At 44.6% G+C, this 21275-nt stretch overlaps 5 protein-coding genes across 5 annotated transcripts; 4 read left to right on the forward strand and 1 right to left on the reverse strand.

Moving 5' to 3' along the window:
• Nucleotides 1–228: 228 nt before the first annotated feature.
• Nucleotides 229–1440, forward strand: PpBr36_02667 (uncharacterized protein; the record flags this gene model as incomplete). The annotated part of the gene is made up of 1 exon (XM_029889845.1): nt 229–1440. The coding sequence occupies one exon, from the start codon at nt 229–231 to the stop codon at nt 1438–1440; it is 1212 nt and encodes a 403-aa protein (XP_029753695.1).
• Nucleotides 1441–9090: 7650 nt separating this feature from the next.
• PpBr36_02668 (uncharacterized protein) lies at nt 9091–10134 on the forward strand (the record flags this gene model as incomplete). The annotated part of the gene is made up of 2 exons (XM_029889846.1): nt 9091–9187; nt 9221–10134. 2 exons carry the CDS (start codon nt 9091–9093, stop codon nt 10132–10134), a joined length of 1011 nt encoding a protein of 336 aa, XP_029753691.1.
• Nucleotides 10135–11763: 1629 nt separating this feature from the next.
• Nucleotides 11764–13080, forward strand: PpBr36_02669 (uncharacterized protein; the record flags this gene model as incomplete). Its single annotated transcript, XM_029889847.1, has 3 exons — nt 11764–12628; nt 12714–12803; nt 12863–13080. 3 exons carry the CDS (start codon nt 11764–11766, stop codon nt 13078–13080), a joined length of 1173 nt encoding a protein of 390 aa, XP_029753692.1.
• Nucleotides 13081–15092: 2012 nt separating this feature from the next.
• Nucleotides 15093–15524, forward strand: PpBr36_02670 (uncharacterized protein; the record flags this gene model as incomplete). The annotated part of the gene is made up of 2 exons (XM_029889848.1): nt 15093–15251; nt 15321–15524. 2 exons carry the CDS (start codon nt 15093–15095, stop codon nt 15522–15524), a joined length of 363 nt encoding a protein of 120 aa, XP_029752863.1.
• Nucleotides 15525–16469: 945 nt separating this feature from the next.
• On the reverse strand, nt 16470–17363 carry PpBr36_02671 (uncharacterized protein; the record flags this gene model as incomplete). The annotated part of the gene is made up of 2 exons (XM_029889849.1): nt 16470–16895; nt 16989–17363. Coding segments are annotated over 2 exons (801 nt in total), but the record flags the coding sequence as incomplete, so codon positions are not given.
• Nucleotides 17364–21275: the final 3912 nt, after the last annotated feature.

The following is a 21275-nucleotide window of genomic DNA, read 5'->3' on the forward strand; positions in this document are numbered from 1 at the left end:
CTAATACTAGGCTGATCATGATGCGACAGAAGTAGATAATGACGACAATTTCACTTGTATGATGCATGCATATTTAAGGATGTGGGTGGGCAGCGCGACGTTAAAAAAAAAAAAAAAAAGAAAAAAAAAAAAGAAAGGGAAGTCTCATGTCTTCTGTTTGCTGAGCTGACGGCACCACAGCGTCACCGACTGGGCTCCCCCCCCTTACTTGTGCCACTCATCAGCACTATGGCACCTCTTCTTCGGTCTCTCCTCCTGCTTGCCTCCATCACCAGACTGGCAGCTGGTGTCGCTATTCCCGACGACACCTACGACACCAGCTGCGCGTCCGATGAAGGGGATGACATCTCCTTCATAACACTCGAGGAGCACTGGCTCGCACCCTCGTTCCAGGAGCTCTACATGGAAAACATTGCCACCGAGCTGCAGGGGATCCGGAGCCGCATCCCCCGCCTGCTCGAGGTCGGCCCGGAACGCATCGCCGCCATGGACGAGGGCAACGTCGCGATCCAGGTCGTGTCACACGTGGCCACCTCGCAAAAGGCAATGCGCCTGGTCGACGACGTCCGCGCCGCCAACGACGCCCTGCATGCGCGCGTCGTCGACCCCAACAACGACGGCCGCTTCCGGGGTTTCTGCGCCCTGCCCATGGCCTTCCCCAACGAGGCGGCCGCGGAGCTGCGCCGCTGTGTCCGGGAGCTAGGCTTCGTCGGCGCGCTCGTCGACGCGCACTTTGTGGGCGACCGCGGGGCGCCCAACGGTGCAACCACCCGCACCGGGTCCGAGAACAGGACCGAGGCGGCAAACGGCGGGGACGGGTACTACTTCTACGACGCCCCCGCCTACGACGTCTTGTGGGCCGCGTTGGCGGAGCTTCAGGTGCCCATCTACCTCCACCCTTGCTACCCTCCGCAGGATGAGATGCTGCGCACGGGCGGCCTCTACGCATCCTCGCTGCCCGGCACGAACGAGTCTTCCATCCTTTCGGACTCGGACGCCGTCCGCCTCGGCACGTCGACCTGGGGCTGGCACTCCAATGCAGGCCTGAGCTTCCTCAAGCTCTTCGCCGCGGGCGTGTTTGACCGCCACCCGACGCTGCAGGTGGTGCTGGGCCACATGGGCGAGTTGGTGCCGTACTATCTGGGCCGGGTGGAATCGCGTCTGCGACGGTCCGGGGAGACATCTACGGGCAGGAACGTGACGGACGTGTACGCCAACAACGTGTACGTGACCTTTGGCGGCTACTTTAGCCTGGCTGCCATGTACACGCTGCTGGAGGTGACGAATGCGACCCGGGTGATGCACAGCGTAGACTATCCCTTTGGTAACAATACCCAGGGCAAAGAATTCATGGAAAGCCTGAGGGAGAGTGGCTTGGTTAATGAGGAGGAGTACAAGGATATTGCCTATCGCAATGCAAAGAGGCTGTTGAAAATCTAGCTACTTGAGCCTAGTTGGATGTATATAGATGAGTCTTGTACAATAAAGTTGGGGATTGGAGGAAGCTCGGTGGCATGTAACGAGCGCTGACAACCCCATGGGCAGGTCTGGGGCTTTGCTTCAAGAAAAATGAGTGCCGTTCTCACACTAACAATTAAAGCTTGGAAACTATTCACAGTGGTACCGTATTGAAAACTAAAAACAAAAGGTGACTTTTTACTATTGGTATTCAACTTTTAATTCCACACATATTGCCTGTTGCAGCTCCACACGACCAGGCTACTATTAAGCTACATACATAATCAAGCTGTGATCGATCGGGCTTGGCCTACTGTAGTTACTGTAGTGGAGAAAAAGTACTTGGCGAACCATAGTTCAACGGTGCTGTGTTGGGCTGCGAAATCCTTCAGTGACGCAATTTTTCGCCAGGCCGCTGTTACCCCAACATGGCCACGTATGGGATTCAGATGGGCTCGTTACCTCCGACCACAGAATTAATTAACCAAAGCACAAACCAAAACCTACGTTCACCTAAGTAATAAGGTTTCTGCACTTTGTAATAACCCTTCTCATATTTGCAATGTTCAACATTCTTCGGCTGTTGTTATGGCATTTTTGTAGATTCAGTTAATCGCTCATTTATACAGGAATCGAAAATGGCATAATCTCGTAATATTGAATTATTTAAATATAGCAAGATAAAACACCGTACACAACAAATACAATTTCAAATAGTTCATAAACAAGTCGCACTTGTGAACTTTATGCAATTACTTTTCTATTTTCGGAGTTTCGTTGTAAAGCAGATTATTTATTGACATAAGTTAATAACAACGAGTAATTTGCCCATGTTAGCCAAGTGACTTTTTCATACAACTCAATTTATTCTAGAACCCTAGGTCCACAAATGTCTACAGATTTCCACTTGATTTTTATATACGCGAATAGAATCATCTAAAAACAAATCACCGTACACTTCAGGAGGTTATCAAAATGTTTAATTTACTATAGGAGACTAATCAAAGATTTATATATAAAGGCTTAATCAATATCTCGTAAAATTGTAATTTTCCAGGAAAAGGAAAAAGCGAGAGAAACACAATAACAGGGGCCGCGGTGGGGCGGTGACAAAAAAAAAATAGGATAAAATAAACATAAGCACCAAAACCAGAAAATAGTAATTAATATTTACAACCCCACTTCTGCTAAAAAATCAAAAGTCAAATTACGCCGACAAAGCTGACTGGGCTATCAATAAATAACCTTGTCGATTTGTTATAAAACAAGCTACCTTTACAACCTTTACAACCTTTACATCTGAACTTTCGTCCACCTAGTCTTTCCTTTGCGATCCTACCTTTAAAAACCGACCTGCACAACCTTATTTTATTTTCAAACCCGTTTCACTTTATCTGAACTTGACAAAATGCGTCTCCAAACTGCGAATCTAGCCATCTTTGCGACCGCTCAGCTTGGCTTGGCCGCCGTGGCAAGTAGCCTCATCAACGGCTCCCCTCCTCGCCAGGTGGCTGGAGGGACATTTAACAACGGCTCCCCTCCTCGCCAGGTGGCTCCACTGACATTTGAAGAATGCTGGGATAAATGCAAACGCAATCTCTTGGCCGAAAATGACATTCATTTTGACGAAAATTTCGCGTTCCATTGTTACTTCGAATGCGAAAATCGGCCGGGCTGCCCTAAAGATTGGAATGATTTCGTAAACAATTTTAAGGACGGTGTACGAAAAACTAGTTGATGGTTTGGTCATCCTGACGCGCACCGTTCGCAAATCCGACTGTGGGGATAAGGTGCCTCATTTATGTTTTATGGCATATCTCAAAGGCGGCGGTGACCTTCTCTCAACCATCGAACGTTTCTGGTCGGCACATTCGTTTTTATTATTCTTTCTTTTCCTTGTTTCTCTCATTTCCATATGTTCTAATCAAGATTGGCGAATTGCCATGCGTGTCTATCGTGCATTCATCGGGTATCGCAAATCTTGCTTAGTTATAAACCGGGTCCATTATGTGCTTATGCATCGAGGATTTCGGATAACGGAGACGCCACTGCGTGGCTGGACTTTTTGTTGACTACAACTGTTTTTGATTCGAAACACGATAACTACATATGGTATTTTTATCACAATAAGCGTTGAACAGTTCATGTTGATTAGTCTGGCAATAGCAGCTTTGGGTGAAAGTCAAGGGGAAATCAAGTGGGCAATCCATGCATCGGACAATGACTCGCTTGTTGCCTAGGCGCTATACCGAAGGCGATGGAGACTTGATATTTACTGTTTTTCTTACGCGGCAGCAAGTGTTTGTCCAGGGAAACTAGAAAGGCGACTGGAATTTTGAACAATGAGACTTTGTCTTCCGATGTCAAAAGGCGACGTTACGAATCCATGAGTTCCCGGCTACTTCTCCGTCTTGAGCTCGCAGGGAGCGAATGCCTAACCTCGTGCATGTCCGTACGCACTTTTAAACAAAATGCTCTCGGGGCCTGTGCACCAATGACAGCTTTTTGAAAATTGACACATGGTTACTTTTTACCCAATGAAAAAGCCAGCACGCCCCGGCCTTTGTTGCTGGGATATCCTTGTCGGCCATTCTTCCCACTCTCACCTAGCCCGACAACGTCGAGGCTTGCAAATGCCATAAAACTCCCAGTTTAGGATGGTTGCTTCCGTCCCGAGAAAGCCCAAAGGAACACTTTCGCTAAAACAGAAGTTGCTGACTGACTACCAGTCGTGCCCCCTTTTGACCGTTGCCAGCCACTGCCTGGCTTGCCAGAAATTTCAGTTAGCTGAGTAAGTGATGTTGAGAGGTTTTTATTTTTTTTTTTTTTTTATTTTTTTTTTTTGGAGCTATAAATATCCATTTAATCATACGACCGGCAACTTATCGGGGATCTTGTTTTCAAAGCTTCCCCCGCTTCAATTTGTAAGCCTTCCTTTCTCCGATAACCGTGGGTGCTGCTAGTCTACCACTCAGCCGTCCGTTATCAATTGCAAGTTCCTGCGACAGTATCTAGTGAAGACTGAATACAGCATTCGTTGAATGCGGTTGACGCTTCAGCAGCCTGGCAACCAGGTTAGCTTTGATTCGGTTGTTCCACCACAGTGTTTAGATGTTTGGATTTACACCATGTACTTACAGATAAATTGGAAAAACCAGGGTTTGCTGTAAAGTCGCAAATTCCATCCTTGGAGATTCCGGTGATTTCACCAACATTACCAAATGTAGTTTTACTGCAGCAAGAATTTGTAACCTTAATGGCATTGCTTTGTGTTTGGCCGGTCGTCTTTGGCGTGCATTTGCAAGTCTGTGCCGGCATATATTCAGTTAGCAAAGTTAAATCCTACCACAAAAGTCTGATCATGGGAAAACAGCAACCTACGCTTGCAGCATAAACAATGGGGACGTTAGCGAATAACGCTAAAAGGGTGATAAGGAACCACTGCATCTTAACAATGAGATGAATTGAGTAGTGAGCAACGCAAATGTTTGTTAGGCGAAAATGTCCACCAGACGTAGAGCAGCGAGCAAATCGGTTTGTCAACGCTCTGGAAATTTGAGCAACTTGACAGTGGTGTTGCCAACCTTTTATAAAATCTCATCAGTATTGTTAAAGGTGTCAAACACAAAAGGGTGATTGTATTACAGGTATGAATATTGAAACACCACGCGTTTTAGCCAAGTGTTTAATACCCATTACTGACGTACTGGCAAGTTAATAATGGTTGACGTGGAGTATATCATGTCTCAAAAATAACTCAAGGGTGATTGTTAGACGACTGTTTGGCATTTCGTATAGTTGCATCACGTTTTATTTTATCCCGTTTAAACTTTGGGTCGGCAGGATAAATAACAGTTCGTGACTCGGTCCGATGCGACGGTCCTTCATATTATCCGGGCCAATTCCTTGTTCCTTTAACCTCTGCTCGGTGCGGCTAGGGCTGACCGCTGTTGCGGCTTATGTCACCCGCCGGACATATGCGTCCGACAAATTTACTAAACTTTGTCTCAAGCCGAAAATTACAAAACCCATTCGGCAATGATTCACGGTTTCTGAATTATATTTGTATGGAAATCATTCAAAGTTAGTATCCAAGAAGAGCAGCCCGTTTTTGCTCTGGGGAGGCTCTGAAACCGCGTACGTAGATCTGCGCATGTTGCAAAAAAGAAATATAATTAAATCCAAATGGGGGCAAAATCCTTGTTTTCCAAGCTAATAATAGCTCTGGAAAGTCCCACTGCAAAACTTTAAGCCTGGGACGTCTTTATTTGGGAAGCTCAGAAGGTCGATCACCACAGCCCAACTCAGTCGCAAGGTATAGCTTGCCTGCCACCTGGAACAGGTTGCACCGGACGAACCGACGGGAAGTAATAAATATTTAGCTCATCTTCACAATTTGCCTCTTTTTTTTTCTTTTTTTTTTTTGGACCGCTCTAGACTAACTGAAATGACCAGGATACAACTTCCTCTTTACACATCCCGCTACTTTTATTAAATTGGGCAGGGGAATCTTTTTGCTCAACCAATATCTGACACGCCTCTGAACAGTCGCCATGCAAATCTAGGGTCAGAAAGTAATTGATTAGCCCATTGGTAGGTGCACACTCACCTCATACTTGGATATGAGCTTGTTTAGAAGCCTACCAATTGTCCTACCAATTGACTGAGGAGGTACCTAGAGAGCCGTAGCATTGGGTCATGATCAAACTCAAACGTCTTGATAAAACAGGTTTATACCTAGATGCCTTGATACACGGCAGCATCCTCAAACAGACGCCCTCATTTCTCCACCTAATCATTCCATTTGAATAAGCAGCTTAGACTTGTCTCTGCTCGTTATCATAAAGATCTTTGCATCATTTGATCTTTGCTTTTGCCTGCCTTGACCCAAAATGTTGGGGCTCGTTTGCGCACATTCTTGACTTGATGTTGATCTTCCCCCTCCTCTTGCCTGGGTGGCATTGTTCGAAAAACGATGATGCTAATGATTTTATAAAATGTACTAATAATTGTGGTTTATGCAAAGTGGATGATGTAATAATTGGATTTATGCAAGGTTCATGATGAAGAAATCCAACTTTCACTTGCACCTCAGCCCAGGTAGCTGGCCTCATTTCAACGTCTGGCTTGAGAATTGCCTAGTCCTGGTCTTGCTAAGAAATCTGTTCCTGGTGCGTGAATATTAGCAGCATAGCGTTGGTCTATTGGAACAAAAATAGAAGCCCAGTAGGAGTTCAGGCTGACAACTATTTGAAATGAAGAAGGCGAAATAGATCAACGTTGACAGGACAAATCGTGACCACAGCCACTGCGAAGGAAGCGGAGGGAGGTTGTGCACATCACCAAAGTGGAAAAAATTACAAGCTTGGCGGGCCGTTGGCAGCTTTTTTTTTTTTTTTTTTTTTTTTTTTTTTTTTTGTTCTTTTGCTAGACCCTTGCCAAAGGGTACTCCGGCTATGGAAAAATAGTCTCCCACTTCCTGCAAACAACCCAGCAATGATTCTTAGTCAAAGACCTAGACATCTAACCAAAGGCAGGCAATTTGAGCTGGATTGCGTCGATGGACCCTGACTATCGTAGACATCTTCGGTTTCCATTTGGTTAACTCCTCCCCTGCATCCCCGCTAAACTCCTTAAAAGCGATATTTTCGGATGTGATGAGCCGTAGGTTCTGAATTTGATGCCGTCGCACTGATGGCTTTTTCTTTACACCACGTTGTAGGTCTCCGACAGCATCTCCAGTTACTGGGCGCAAGCCTGGAGACGAGAGATGCAAGAGCAGTATATTTACTTTGCAGGAAATAATACAGCATCCAAGGATCATACCTCCAGAGATGCTTCGGTGCTGTGCTGCGCCTAGAGAGAATAGATGGCTTGCATTTGAGACGCGCGTTGTTATTAATAGAGAACAGGGACTTGACAGTTCCACTCCGCGAGGTCAAGGAAGAAATATTATATTTTACCTTCCTGCCCACCAGCAGGATTGAAATTTACCAAAGCTAACCCAGGTAACTATCTTACTAAGGCATGCCGAGTCCCGGAAGCCCATGATTTGTCAACGGAACCGCCCAACTCCGTGATCAGACGGCCCCCGGTTTGACACGGCTCTCGTGCTGCAAGTTCAAAATTGGACTAGTTGATTTGCAAATAGTATGGTTCGGCATGGATATAATGATCAAGACTGCCTCCAAAACAGCGTTTATAATGAAGCTGTTGTCCTGTAGACGGCATCAAGGCTTTGCTTTTTGAGCAATACGGGAAACACCTCCTGGTCACGAAACTCCCACTCCGAGCCACGCAGCAAACAGGCAGCCCGAACTAACCCTACTCTCGCGTCAAGTCCCACATCCAGGTTACTGGCAGGTGAGGGTTAGACACAGGTACCACAACCGTTGCCGATTCCATCGGAGTTTACGGGCCCAGTGACCGCTGAAGTCGCCGAGAAAACACACAAGTAAATCTAAAGTTCCCCGACACCTGGTAAAAAGCAAAGGCGATTCTTGACTTGGAGTGGTAACAAAATAGAAGGCGTGATGCCAATCCGCACAGCTTGAAAAGTGCAGGATATGCTCCTCACAAGGAATAAAAATAAAAAATAAAAAAAGAGCAATTCCCTCAAGCAATATCTATACAGGCATAGAATAGTCGTCCCTTGCCCCCGGGGGCCGGGATTTACATTGCCTCGGTGAGGAAAGCTTGTACTAGCAAGTTGGGATTCGAATCATGCAAGATAGGTGACGATCGGGACGGAAATGAATGCGTGCCGAGCTTGTCGAACTTGTGTATTTATTGTTTTCTCGGTTTTCGAACCAGCGGCATGGTCTACTCCAATACAAACACCACTACAGGCTAAACAACGCAATACTGCAATGCCATTAACCTAAGCGCAGAAATAAGGTACAGCGCCTAAACATGTCAAGTTCCTCGTGAATGCACTATTTCACCGAAAGATCGCCGCTGTGATTTTCACGTCATGTTTCATAAGGCATCTAAGGTGGCACGTCTAGAAGTGGCATCTGATCTCGTACAAGGTTTCAAAGCTGGGTCATAACCTTGTTTGGTAACCAACCCCAGAAAATACGGGGGGCGAAAAAGCAAACGGGTGCCCAAAATGCGCTATTTTGGGCTATTCACCTGCCAAGGTACCGTCAACAGTCCAAATCAAGTCCATGGATCCACACTTGGTAGTAGCCTTTTGCACGACCCATTCAACGAACATGCAGCCAAAAAGGCCATGACAAACAATAGAAATATCCCTGTTTTTGCTGGGATGCTCCTGTCATTTAGGATCTTGGTCAAATTGCATTTTTATGTAGATTCGACGACATATAAGGATTCTCTCTTGTTTTTTATCCCGGATTTTCTGCCTGTCCCCCTTTTTTCTCCAGGCAACACAGGACGCTCGTTTCTAAACTCTAACCTTTCCTTTGTTTTTTTTTTCTTTGTTTCTTTCTTTCTCAGATTGCCGTTTTTTTATTTATTATACTTTTTATTTTTTGTTCATCTTTGAACCGAGGGATTACTGCCTTCCTCCATAATTCTACCTTAGTTTATTCATTCAGAAGACAAACCAGGGGCTCAAGGTTAGCCAGGACAAGTGATTACTAATGGAAAACAATTGAAAATCAAAAAATGCATTCCTCAACGTTCTTGTCCACCTTGGCTGTCAGCGCCGCCGGCGCCGCCTCACTATCATCAACACCGAACGGCGCCTGCCCCAAGTCCGGAGGTATTTATCGCCGAGCCGGTTGGTTACCATCAGGCTGGCTACCAAGCTGGTGTCAATTTGGATCCTCCCAGGCGCCTGCTCCCTCTCCCAAGGTCGTCCAGTCGAAAGTACAATACAGACCGCAAACGGCCCGCCCAAAGTGCCCCAGTTGGCACATCAGAGGGTTAGGGGGCCCAGTGGATAATGGCAACAACCACTGCTGCATCCCGGGAAAAGCCGAGAACGCCATCAACTGCTGCCACCGCCCCTGGATCGATAAGCTTCGTGGCACCCCCGAGCTGTCGTGCAGCTCATCCATGTGGGAGACGCCGAAGACGTACAGGGACTTTTACGAATGCAACACCAAACCTGGCAACGCCCAAATGTGCAGAGAAAACAGGATCATCGTTTTCAACAAGGCGGCTCGGAAGCAGAAGCCACAGAAACCCAGTTTTCTGAGACCGTCTCGCCAAGAGAAACAGTCCTCTCTTCCTCCAAAGGTTCCCAAACCGGCCGCTCTGCCCCCAAGAATTCCCAGGCCGTCCTCCCGGGTTATCCAAAGCAATGTCAAAAGGCACGAAGAATCAGGCAGGAACTCCAAGTCCCCGGGCCCGTCCTCTCCCGCTAGATATCAGAACGGCAATGCCCCTGCCGAAGAGGCTTACAGCATCCAAAAGCGAGGGAACCCAAAGGAGACGGATTCCGCGAACCCGCTGCTCGACATGTTCTCACAGCCTACAGAAGAAGACTCTTTTGTAATAAAGGGTCCCGCGAATTTCTACCGCCGGCTAGCGAAAGATCACAGGAAAAAACAAAAACCAAATCTCGACTACAAGCCTCCGGGAAAATCCCCACTGGGCAAGTATCCTTATGGCAACCCTGAGCCTGACGATCTTATTTCCGGAAACCGAGAGCAGGGTCGCAGGAGAGTCACTGGCTCCGCAAACCCGTTGCTCGACGACATGTGAGGAGGGTCGTTCAGGAAGCCGGACACGATAAGACTCATCCATACTTACATGATAAAACAGTGGTCTGTCAAGCCATGGAAGAACCACTAAAAGAAGCCTCGTCACAACCTTACGCCCCCGCCAAAAAAAATCGCTATTGGGTCAAACCCCATGGCAACAGTGGTTCGTGGAGCTGTTAATAGGGGAGGTTATGTCATTTTGGAGGAGATCAGTGTTGCGTAGAATGGTCGCCTTCTTGTTTGTTGCTTTCTCCTTTTGCTTCGGTTAATGCAGGAGGACTTTTGTTTTTGGCCCAAGCCTTTTATTTTTATTTTTTTTTCTTGTTTCTTTCCCCGCTTGCCTCGATCGTTTATTAGTTTTATTTGACCATGGAAACACTGGTATGTGCAGCAAATGAAATAATATTCCATCAACAGGTGAACACTCTTTTGTTCGATCAAATCCGCGCCATTGCGCCAAATGCTCATAAACAATATCCCCGAATCCTGGCAAAAAGGCTCAGAATAGGTATAACATTTCTAGTGACAGAAATAAAAACCAAGTCCCGTCAAGTTTACTGTTTGAAGGACAAATAAAACCAAACCTAGAAATTTAAGTCTTCTGCTTTGTTGCCAAATAGCGTAGGCTAGTAAGCGTTTTATATTATTTTCAGACCTGATCGACCAAATTGCCTCTAATTACCATGCAACTACTTGTCAAATATCGATGTTCAATTTAGTATGTTAACGTACCCTACCTTTTTCTCGGTAACGGGGTGTTCGAAATATACTTACAACGCCATTTTGGATAGTTGCTGCCAAGTCGCGGGGCAACAGAATTGTATCACTCTCCACTATTCGCAGTCAGAATCACCGAAGCCTGAAGCGCGTAATTAAAAACGATTCTGTCCACTACGATTTCCCGGACCTCGGCACGCGTGGGTGTGACGCGTAAAGTAAATAAATCCAGGGAAATTCCGCCGCCGGTTTAGCGGCATTACCTGTTTCGGTCAGGGGGGTTTGGTTGCATCGGCGGGCCGGAGAGATTGCCTTTAATGCTGTGCCTAATGAAGAGCACGTGCGGAGAATTGTCCATCATGCCGCATCCGCCGGGTTCGCGGCATCACCAATCCGATGGATTTCATATAGTTGCGCACGCCGCCCCACGACGCCGACAATGTCGACGACAGATACGATGATACGAAAGATGAACCAGTCACACGGGCTCTCAAGACACATGTTCTACGAGGCTAGCTACTTCTGGCAAGAAATATAACGCGATTGTAGAGATGTTTTGGTTTAAGAAAAGTGGCAGTTTAAACTTTCTTCGATTGATGTTTATCGAATCTCGCTTATCGGGCCCATCGCCACTGCACCGAGAGGTAAATCAAGGCAATTTCGGTAAAGTCGCCCCACATGCTGCGTACTGCGTACAGACAGGCACTGTAACCCTTCATTTTGCTCATAGCCGAGGTTACGGGGTGATAATGTAGTATTGAGGTGCTCACGATGAGCCCTTGGCCGGCTCCAGAATCCACCCATTAATCGCTAACTACCCCCCCGCCCCGGGGCGGCACCTCTTGTAGACCCGGGAGGTTCGCATCCCAGCATTCATCGCCAACTTTCGGGGACAAATCTCAGGTGAAGACGCATGATGAGGCTTTCCAATCTTTTGGCCGTCTTGCTTGCGGGCGCCGGGGCATCGGCACTGACTTTGCCCCAGGCCCGCAGCTCTGGCCCGGCCGCCGAGTCGCAGCAGCCGCAGCCGCGATCTGTCCCGGCTGGCTTCGCCACGACGAACGGCACCCGCTTCACGATCGACGGGGAAACGCAGTACCTGGTCGGCACCAACGCGTACTGGCTTCCGTTCCTCACCAACAGTGCCGACGTGGACCTCGCCCTGGATCAGATCGCAGCGTCGGGCATCAAGATCCTGCGCATCTGGGGCTTCAACGACGTGACGACCATCCCGACGGACCCCAACACGGTCTGGTTCCAGTACCTCTCGGCCTCGGGGTCCATCATCAACGACGGCCCCAACGGCCTGCAGCGGCTCGACTACATCGTCGCCGGCGCCGAGAAGCGCGGCCTCAAGCTCATCGTCCCCTTTGTCAACAACTGGAAGGACTACGGCGGCGTGCCCGCGTACGAGGCCGTCTTCGGCAGAGGATCCTCGACGTGGTTCAAGCACGAGCCGGCCCAGGCGCAGTACCAGGCCTACATCAAGGCCGTCGTGTCCCGCTACGCCTCGTCGCCCGCCATCTTTGCCTGGCAGCTGGCCAACGAGCCCCGGTGCTTCCTGTGCAGCACCGACGACATCTTCAACTGGGCCACCAAGACGTCGGAGCTGGTCAAGTCGCTTGATCCGAACCACCTCGTCTCTCTCGGCGACGAGGGCCAGGGGTTGACCGGGGACGTCTGGACGCCGTACTGGCTCGTCTGGGGCACCGACTTTTGGCGCAATCTACAGATCAAGACGATTGACTTTGGGACTTTTCACATGTATCCCACGACATGTAGGCGAAGCGCTCCTTGACACTTGGTCCGATTTACCTCGGTTTGAAAAAAAAAAAAAAAAAAAAAAAAACTAACTTGGAATAGGGAACGCCCCGTTGAGCTTTGCGTACAACTGGATCAAGTCGCACGGATCCAAGTGCGTCGACGCCGGAAAGCCCTGCTACATGGAAGAATGTAAGCCATCCGATATCCCACGTCCTCTCTACTCTGCACATTTGCTAACGAACTCACAGATGGAGTACCCTCTGACAAGGGGCATTGTTCCGTCGAGAGCCAGTGGCAAAAATGGGCGCTTGAGACCAAGGGCATTGCCGGCGACGGGTTTTGGCAGCTCGGCACCCGGCTCAGCACCGGCCTAACGCATGACGACAGCTTCACCATCTACCACGATACCGACGAGTGGACGTGCCTCGTCACTGATCATGTTGCTCGCGTGAAGAGTGCCGCTTAGGCGTGCACGACTGGAAGATGTAATTCTGAATGAATAATGCTTGCTTTTTTTTTTTTTTTTTTTTTTTTTTTTTTTTTTTTTTTTTTTCGAGGCTGAATGTTGGAATGTTGGTGAAAGAATAGCCACAACATCAGACGCCACTAATGCGAACCACGTGTATTTTCACGGACTGTAAGCCGACCATGTTGCATGAAGTATACGGTGTCAGTGTGCTGTCTCTGTCGACTGCGAATGTGGCGGCGTCGCTGATCATATTATAGCCCAAGCCTTAGTAGCATATGTGAGTTTTCAATCATCAGGCAATGGCCCACGCCAATGGCGTGCAGTTGCTAGAACCTATTACGCGTTCGCTCTTGTAGGCAATACACTAACAAACGCTGTAAGTTTCACAGCCTGTGCTTTTTTATATTGCATATTAGCATAGTGGGTCTGCTAGGTAAGGTGCTCTGTCCCCGCAGTCGAAGCTATGAAATTATGTTGGTGGGAAGCACAGTGACACATCACGCTCCGAAGTTGCAGCTTGGCCACAAGTCCAAATTTGGGGATCATGAGTCGTCAGTCCCCAAATCTCCTAATAGCCATACCCACAGATGGGATTAAGAGCAGGCCAAGCTCTGGTTGGATATCTATCTGGAGGCATTAATCAGGGAGCGCACCGAAGGGTGCCTGACCATTTCGCCGTTATATATGTTCAGTTTCAAGGTTTTACTCCATCATTGCAATACCAGACAAGACTTAACAAAGTGTAGTTGGTACAATTAGACGAAGAAAGGCAATGCAAGGCTTTTTTTTCTTTTTTTTTTTTTTTTTTTTTTTTTTTTTTTTGGGTGGACGAGACATGAACCGTGTGCGGAGGGGGCTGCAAGGTCAGAATGGCCTCGAAGTCTGAGTTGCCACCATTCATCAGAGAACTTTGTTTGCCAGACGGGTCAAGACGAGTAAATTGAAAAGTGTGGAGAATTGATTCGGGGGTTAAATACGAAAAGTCCAGCGCCTGGGTCTGTGAGGCAGCTTGGGGTACGAATGAAATTGATTAACGTTCAAGTCCAAACTTCACCCAAAAGTAGAAACAAAATAAAAGACGCCTCTGGGTACGCCGAACTCACATTCCTGGTTCCGGTCCTGCCCGGCATCTCTTATAGCCTCAGGCCCTCAACAGGCATGGATCTGCCCTAGCCTAGCATTGAACGGCACTGACTGGCAATTGACTGAGCGGAGTAATCTCAAATGTCTTGCCATAAATTGATGCTATTAATGGAAACAAAACTACTATTTCAAAAGCCGACATGTACACTTTTTTTCGCTTTAATTTAATAATTATGCCCCGGAATTTCAAATTAGATTAGAGATGTTTAAATTCAGTCTGTAGACAGCATTTTCAGCTAGCCCCTGAATAGCCCTGGGGCTATGCCTTGTGGGTATGTATAATGAAGGGTTCACACTTATAATGTTAATCTTTATTATAATTCCAACGCCTGAACCTTCCAGTCGGTTAGTCCTAGTATTGTTCATTCCAAAATAGCTCTTTTTTGGGGAATTTTGGGAACTTCCATTTGAGACTTTTGATTCAGTACACCATGATGTGCGTGGGTGTACCGCTGAGCAAGCCGGTTAACGGGGCTCCGACGAGACATTTCCCAAAGGCCGGCACTGCTGAATTCTTTGCTTTATCTGTGTATGGCTCGAGTCTTTGGGCATGAATATGACATGAATAATTGGTTCATAATAGATTTGCCACATTTAGGACGTTGATTAATCCTTGCCGTCCTGTGGCAAAATAAGATCACTCCAAAATGCAGGTCAGCCTGTCCTTGAATGAAATTTTATCAGAGATCTTGCATAAAATCAAAAGCGAATCATCTCCAAGTTCAAGGTATATAAGCTACTTTGACCCCCGGATTTATTATTCCGCCCCATTTCAAATTTCTTCACCTTTCGCAACAATCCAACTCATTACTCTCATTCTGCCTCTCGCACCCTTACTCTGCTTTCTTGCCCTGAAATTTAACAAAATGCACGCTTTCATTTTCTTCCTTTCAGCTCCAGTTGCTGTACTTGGCGCCGCCACTTTGAGTGCTGGCAAGGCGATGACCGGCCAGCTGTGCTGCACCAGCAGTGCAGTTCCAGACATGAGTAAAACATGCGACTCACTGAAGTTGAACACTTATGCGGTAAGTGACGCCCTCCTACCGTTTTCGTCGAGAACGGCATAGGGAACGAAGAACTGATGGCTTCTACAGTGTGAATCTATTTGGGGCAATGCGCAAAAGGCCAAGGACGGCGATCCCGACAAGAAGAATGGCTGCGATAACGGTATTTTGCAAGGACAGTTTCCCACCGGACGCTACGTCAAAGCGTTCGTTCCGTACTCTACAGACAAGTATCCTCTTGGGCCAGCTGCTTCTGGAGATTATCTTCTTGGATTTCTCGGTTGTGCAGAATAACTTTAAAAAAGTTGAGACAAACTGGGGGAAAGCGGGTTCGAATTGAAAGGTGTCGACAATGGTGTTTGCTAATCGGGATGAACGTATTGACCTAGTTGCGGTGTGGCCCAAAAATTAATGTACTGATGCGTCTCAAGACGATGCAAACACATCGCCAACTATAACGGGAGGGAGGAGGGCTGAGACCTGGCTGCAATAGAACCTAGCTTTTATTGAAGGACAACGATGGCTAGAGCCTAGTAATGATACTCTATATTCTCTTCATTGGTAATCCTAAATGGCGGCTTGTTGGGGACGAGGGCTGTCTACCATTGTGTGCTTGTTTAGGGGTTCAAGGAGTCGGATGCCGTATTCAAGTAGGCCAGGTCGGGCGGGGTAGGACCGTAGGAACCGTCGTCTCGAAATCCGAAGTACAAGATACTCTCCCGAGTCCCTTGTCCGCGATCGTGGGTCGGGCTTTCAAAGGCAAGGCTTGACTTTTCAAGCAGTCCCTGATGCAGCTCTCATTAGGGATGGTCCTGTGATATCAAGAGCATCTGGAAAAGACGAAAAATTGAGAAAAGGGAACATAGCAGAGTAGTTGCAGAGTTAGATAAGTTGAAGGAAACGTCAGATGGCCGATTAAATAAAGGCCTTGTGTGATTGACTATCGGTGCTCTTTTTCTTCAACATGTGGCCCAAAACTGATCCAAGGAATTTGCAGACCCTTAAAGGCTTGGTGCTCCATCTGCCCCCCCGCCTTAATGGGAGGTCCGGAAGAGCTTTACATGCGTCACGATGTCCCTCAATTTTGAAATAGCAGACGAGAGGGGGATTGTTTGGCATAGAACAGAATGTCAGCCAGCCAATCTTACACACGCAATGATCACTATACTGTTGTTACAATAGGGTAGGGAGATGATGTGGGTAGACACCAAAATACAAGAATCACAGCGCCTTCGTCCATTAGAGATCCTCAGATATCTCCTTTCCAGTCATAAAAGAAATGCTCCTCGCGAGTATTACCTTGAAGACCTCCATCTCCTCCTCATCCCTCGGGCCATAAATCATGAGGTAAGTGTCAGCGACGCCAAACATGTTTTTAAACCAGGATGTTTTGGGGACCGACAGCCTGTGGCGTTCCCCCCACTTCTTTTGGATAATCTGGCGTGCGTCGGCTGGGGATAGGTAAAGGTGGACGGAGAGGTCGGTGTGCATGTGCCCTATCTCGCCGTGGGCCAGCCGCGCGGTTGCCGGAACCGGCGAATCTGGGCTTTGCAGCAGGTTTGGGGACACAAAGAGCGCATCGTGGTGGCGTTCGTACAAGGACTTTTTCATCTCCAAAAGCTCCGGGTATTGATCAACAACGTTGTTGAACAGGTTTTGCATATGCTTGGCGGTGGATGTTAGTTTATTTACATTTGACAACAGGTAGGCTAATTTATCCTTTTTGATCGAAAAAAAATGAAGGCATTTTGCATTTACCACTCTCATATGCTCGGGAGCATACTGTGACAGCTGGCGATGAGGTGCTATACCCCCCAATGTAGCGCGCTCTCCGCGACGGACAGAGAGCTGTTTGACGATATCCGCGGCTCCACTTTCCGGGTAGTCGTCGACGGATGTTGCTTTGAACTTGCTCATAGCAAATGGCCTAATAAACAGTGTGACGATGGCCCAACCTTTCAAATTGTACGGGAGACCTCCCGGTCCCAGAGCGAGAAAGTTCTGGTAATCTCGATAACACCAGCCTAGGAGCGATGCTAGCAGACCGGCACCGATTGTGCCCGTAACGATCCGATTCGAAGGGGATTGTATGCTTGCAATCAGAGACATGGCGCGGCCTTCAGTGGATAGATGCTGTCAGTTTTGATGATGATTTTAGTTGTATAGCCCTATATGTGTCAAATGCGACAGCTTTCGCAGTCACAAAATTTTACAAGAGAGGTATGAGGGATGAAACTTGTAGAGTTGATGGATTGGGGATGATTAGCGGAGGGCGTGACAATCATCTAGGTTAAGGAGGAGTTTCCTATCTAGTTAGGGCGTTACGCAGTACGGTAGTGCATAACTTGGTGGAGATTGGTTGCCGAACAATGTACCGCCTTAGTCAGACTAGACCCCCCTACTTCGCAACGGGGACCGAGCGCTCCATATACCTTTTAGCCACATGCCTTTCCACCAAGTACATTGGCCGAAAAGATCGCGCTCGTTCTAGTCTGAGGATAATTTGTCGATTTTCGCCGCTCATGGCAGGTATTTATACTAAATTCACACTGTGCGTACGCTGCATACGCAAAAATAATAGTATAACAACTGTATGCAATTGAATATTCGAATAAATAAATAAATAGAAATGGTAAAAATATGGGGTAACTTGCGTTGTAATATGTGCATTTTTTACGGTTTTTTGACCTAAGACCTGCTATTATGGCTTTTTTGGTTGTATAAATATTTAAATTTTAAACGTATTTTTTAATTTTTGATATATGTTATGGATTCGTGCCTAAGGCACGTATTGTGAACATGGCTAGCGCAGGGCTAATTCTATTAGCTACCCTGCATCCTATAACCTCCAGCACAGGCTAATTTCATTTGTCACCCTGCATCGAATAAATAAATAAATAACAAATAAAACGTATACGCGTTTATGCACACAAAGCCTTATATATCACGTCTTTGTTCATAGTCTAAATAACAAAACAAATACGTTATATATAATCTGGCTAAGTGGTATAATGCTCGTACCATAATCTGTATTATGTATGCGTTGTTGAAGTGCGTGAGTTCGAATCCCGTTATAGTCGCAGATTTTCTATGCATGCATAAGCACAATAGGCCGTTAGGCTCAATGGGCCGTTAGCTAGTCTCAGGGCTCGTCCCTAAAGCCCAGAGCTCCGCAATTGATCCACTTCGTTCGCTTCGCTCCACTTCGTGGCTCAATTGCGGTTTTGCAATAAACCTGTGGGTTTATCCAAAGAACGCTCTGGTTCAGGTTTAAGGACAATTTGTCGATTTTCGCCGTTTATGGCGGTATTTTTGGCCTTTTTTCGACCGACACTCCTTTATTATTCCACAATTACGCAAAATATTAAAAAAAAATATCGTTAAAGATAGCGTTTAGTATTGCTATTAGCAGCGATTTGATTTATTCTTTTATCTTTTATTATGGCCGAATTCGATACCACCTGCCCTTAATCCGTTCATGGCGGTACTGTTTTTTCGATTTCTTTTTCGATTTTCGACTTTTTTTAATATTATTTTTAATTTTTTGACCAAATTTTATACTTTTTGCACGTGGAGGGTGGTATTTATGTATATATCGTTATTGGGAATTTTGGTGCATTTACCAGATTATATAAGCAGTTAACTAAGCGGATAGGCAAAATATATACTTTTTTATATATAATTTACAATCGAAACTCGTTTATATTTTTACCAATTTTAACGATAATAAAACCAAAACTTGAAAAATTCCACTACGTATATAAACAAACGTCCAGGTCTTATCCTACCTATAATATCGGCTTTCAAAAGCTTTTAATAAAAAAACATGTTAAATGTGTATTTTATGAATTCTTTTGTTTTATTTGATTAATTTTATATTATTTTTGTTTTGCAGCCAGATCCTGTGGTTTTTGCACTTGGGGGCTGACATATATATATTTAATATAATGCTACATTTTGGTACGTGTATTTAATTTTATAAACCGTTAAATATGCGGATAGGTAAAAAGTATCCAATTTTATATATATTTCACAATCGAAATGCTTGTACATTTTTACCAATTTTGATAGAAATAAAACCAAAGTTTGAAGAAGTGGATAATGTATATAAATAAACGTTAACGTAAAACCCGATTTACGATACCGGCCTTTTTTATTTTTTTACATAAAAAAATGCTAAATTTATAATATTCTAATATTTATTGCTTTATTTAATTTAATAAAATTTATAAAAAAAAGTAAAATAAAATTCTTCAATAAATTAATAAAACCATGCCTAAATCAAACTTTCTTTTAATTTTACCAACATTTGCGTAAATTATTCAAGTTTTTAACAAAATGTTAGTTAATATACAAATATTAATAATACTTTTGTTTGAATCGATAATTGCATGCACTTTGCAGTATTAGGTGTGCTAGGATATAAATACTGTAACTGAAATCAAAATTAATATTTCATACTATTAATCAAAATAGAAATTAAATATAATGAAAAATTACACATTTTACTTAATATTTTAATATCTTTTCAAATACAGTGGTTATAAAAACGCGACCGGCATTTATGTAATCAGCAAACTCCAATAAGTCTAACGCAAATTACTATATATTCTTATAGTTTTTATTTATTTTTCTATACGAATATTATTTGCATATTATGGGTACACTATTTTCTTTTACCATTATAATGCGAATATATTGTATATACCCGCTACAAACGGCAGAATACCACAAATTATCCTTATATTAATAAAATAATCATAATTGATATCGTAATATTAAATATATTATTAATAATACCGTTATAAACGGCGAAATGCGACAAGATATCCTCAGACTAGAACGAGCGCGATTTTTTCGGCCAATGTAATTGGTCGAAAAGCCATGTGGCTGAAAGGTACATGGAGCGCTCGGTCCCCACTGCGAAGCAGGGGGGTCTAGTCTGAGCACTGAGACTAGCTTATAGCGGTATTTTCGGCATTTTTGCGACCGACACTCCGCTATAAAAAAATAAATAAAAATCGTAAAAATAAATGGTTTGCACGTTGAGGATAGCATGTAATACCGTTATGAATTACGATTTAGTTTATATTTTTATATATACAATTGGGCGAATTTGCTAGGCCCTGCCTTAATCCGCTTATGGCGTTACTATTTTTTCGATTTTATTTGGATTTTCTATTTTTTAATATTATTTTTATTTTTTAACCAAATGTTAGACTTTTTTCACGTGGGGGATGATAAACGTACAAATAACGATAAAAGGAATTTTGGCGTATATACCTGATTATGCAAGCCGTTAAATAAACGAATAGGTAAGGTATATATAGTTTTGTGTATAATTTACAATCGAAACGCTTTCATATTTTTACCAATTTATACGATAATAACAGCAAAGGCTGGAAGATCAGATAACGTAGTTATATTAACGCCCACGTGCAATCGGCTTTCCAATATCAGCTTTTACAGTATTTTTATTAAAAGAAATGGTAAAATTGTACAGTTTTTATATTTTTTGTTTTATTTAATAAAATAGAACTGGTACAAACACGTTCTTTAATATTTATATAAAACATTTTAATATAAATATCATATTGCAGTTTTTTTCTTTTTTACGTATAATTGGGCGAATAATTAAATTCTTCATTGAATTATTTGTTAAAATAAAAATATTAATAAAATATTTATTCCAACCGATAATCGCGAATATTTTCCACCGCCACGTTAACAAAAAAGCCCTTCTTATAATTGTATAATTTACTTTTATAAAGTATTACTGCTTAAAATAATAAATTTAATAAAAAAACATATATTTAAAATTAGAAAATATTATTAATATTTAAATATTTATATAACTAGAAAAGCTATACTAACGGTTTATGCGTCAACAAAGCGTATAAAGATCATTTATTACAACGCAGGTTACCCCATATTTTTACGATATTTATTTATTTATTTATTTAAATATTTAATTATATATAATGGTTATACTATTCTTATTGCGTATACTGTGCATGCACAATGCGAATATAGTATAACTACCCG

Source organism: Pyricularia pennisetigena, chromosome 3 (genome assembly GCF_004337985.1).
Source record: "Pyricularia pennisetigena strain Br36 chromosome 3, whole genome shotgun sequence".
Classification (NCBI taxonomy): domain Eukaryota; kingdom Fungi; phylum Ascomycota; class Sordariomycetes; order Magnaporthales; family Pyriculariaceae; genus Pyricularia; species Pyricularia pennisetigena.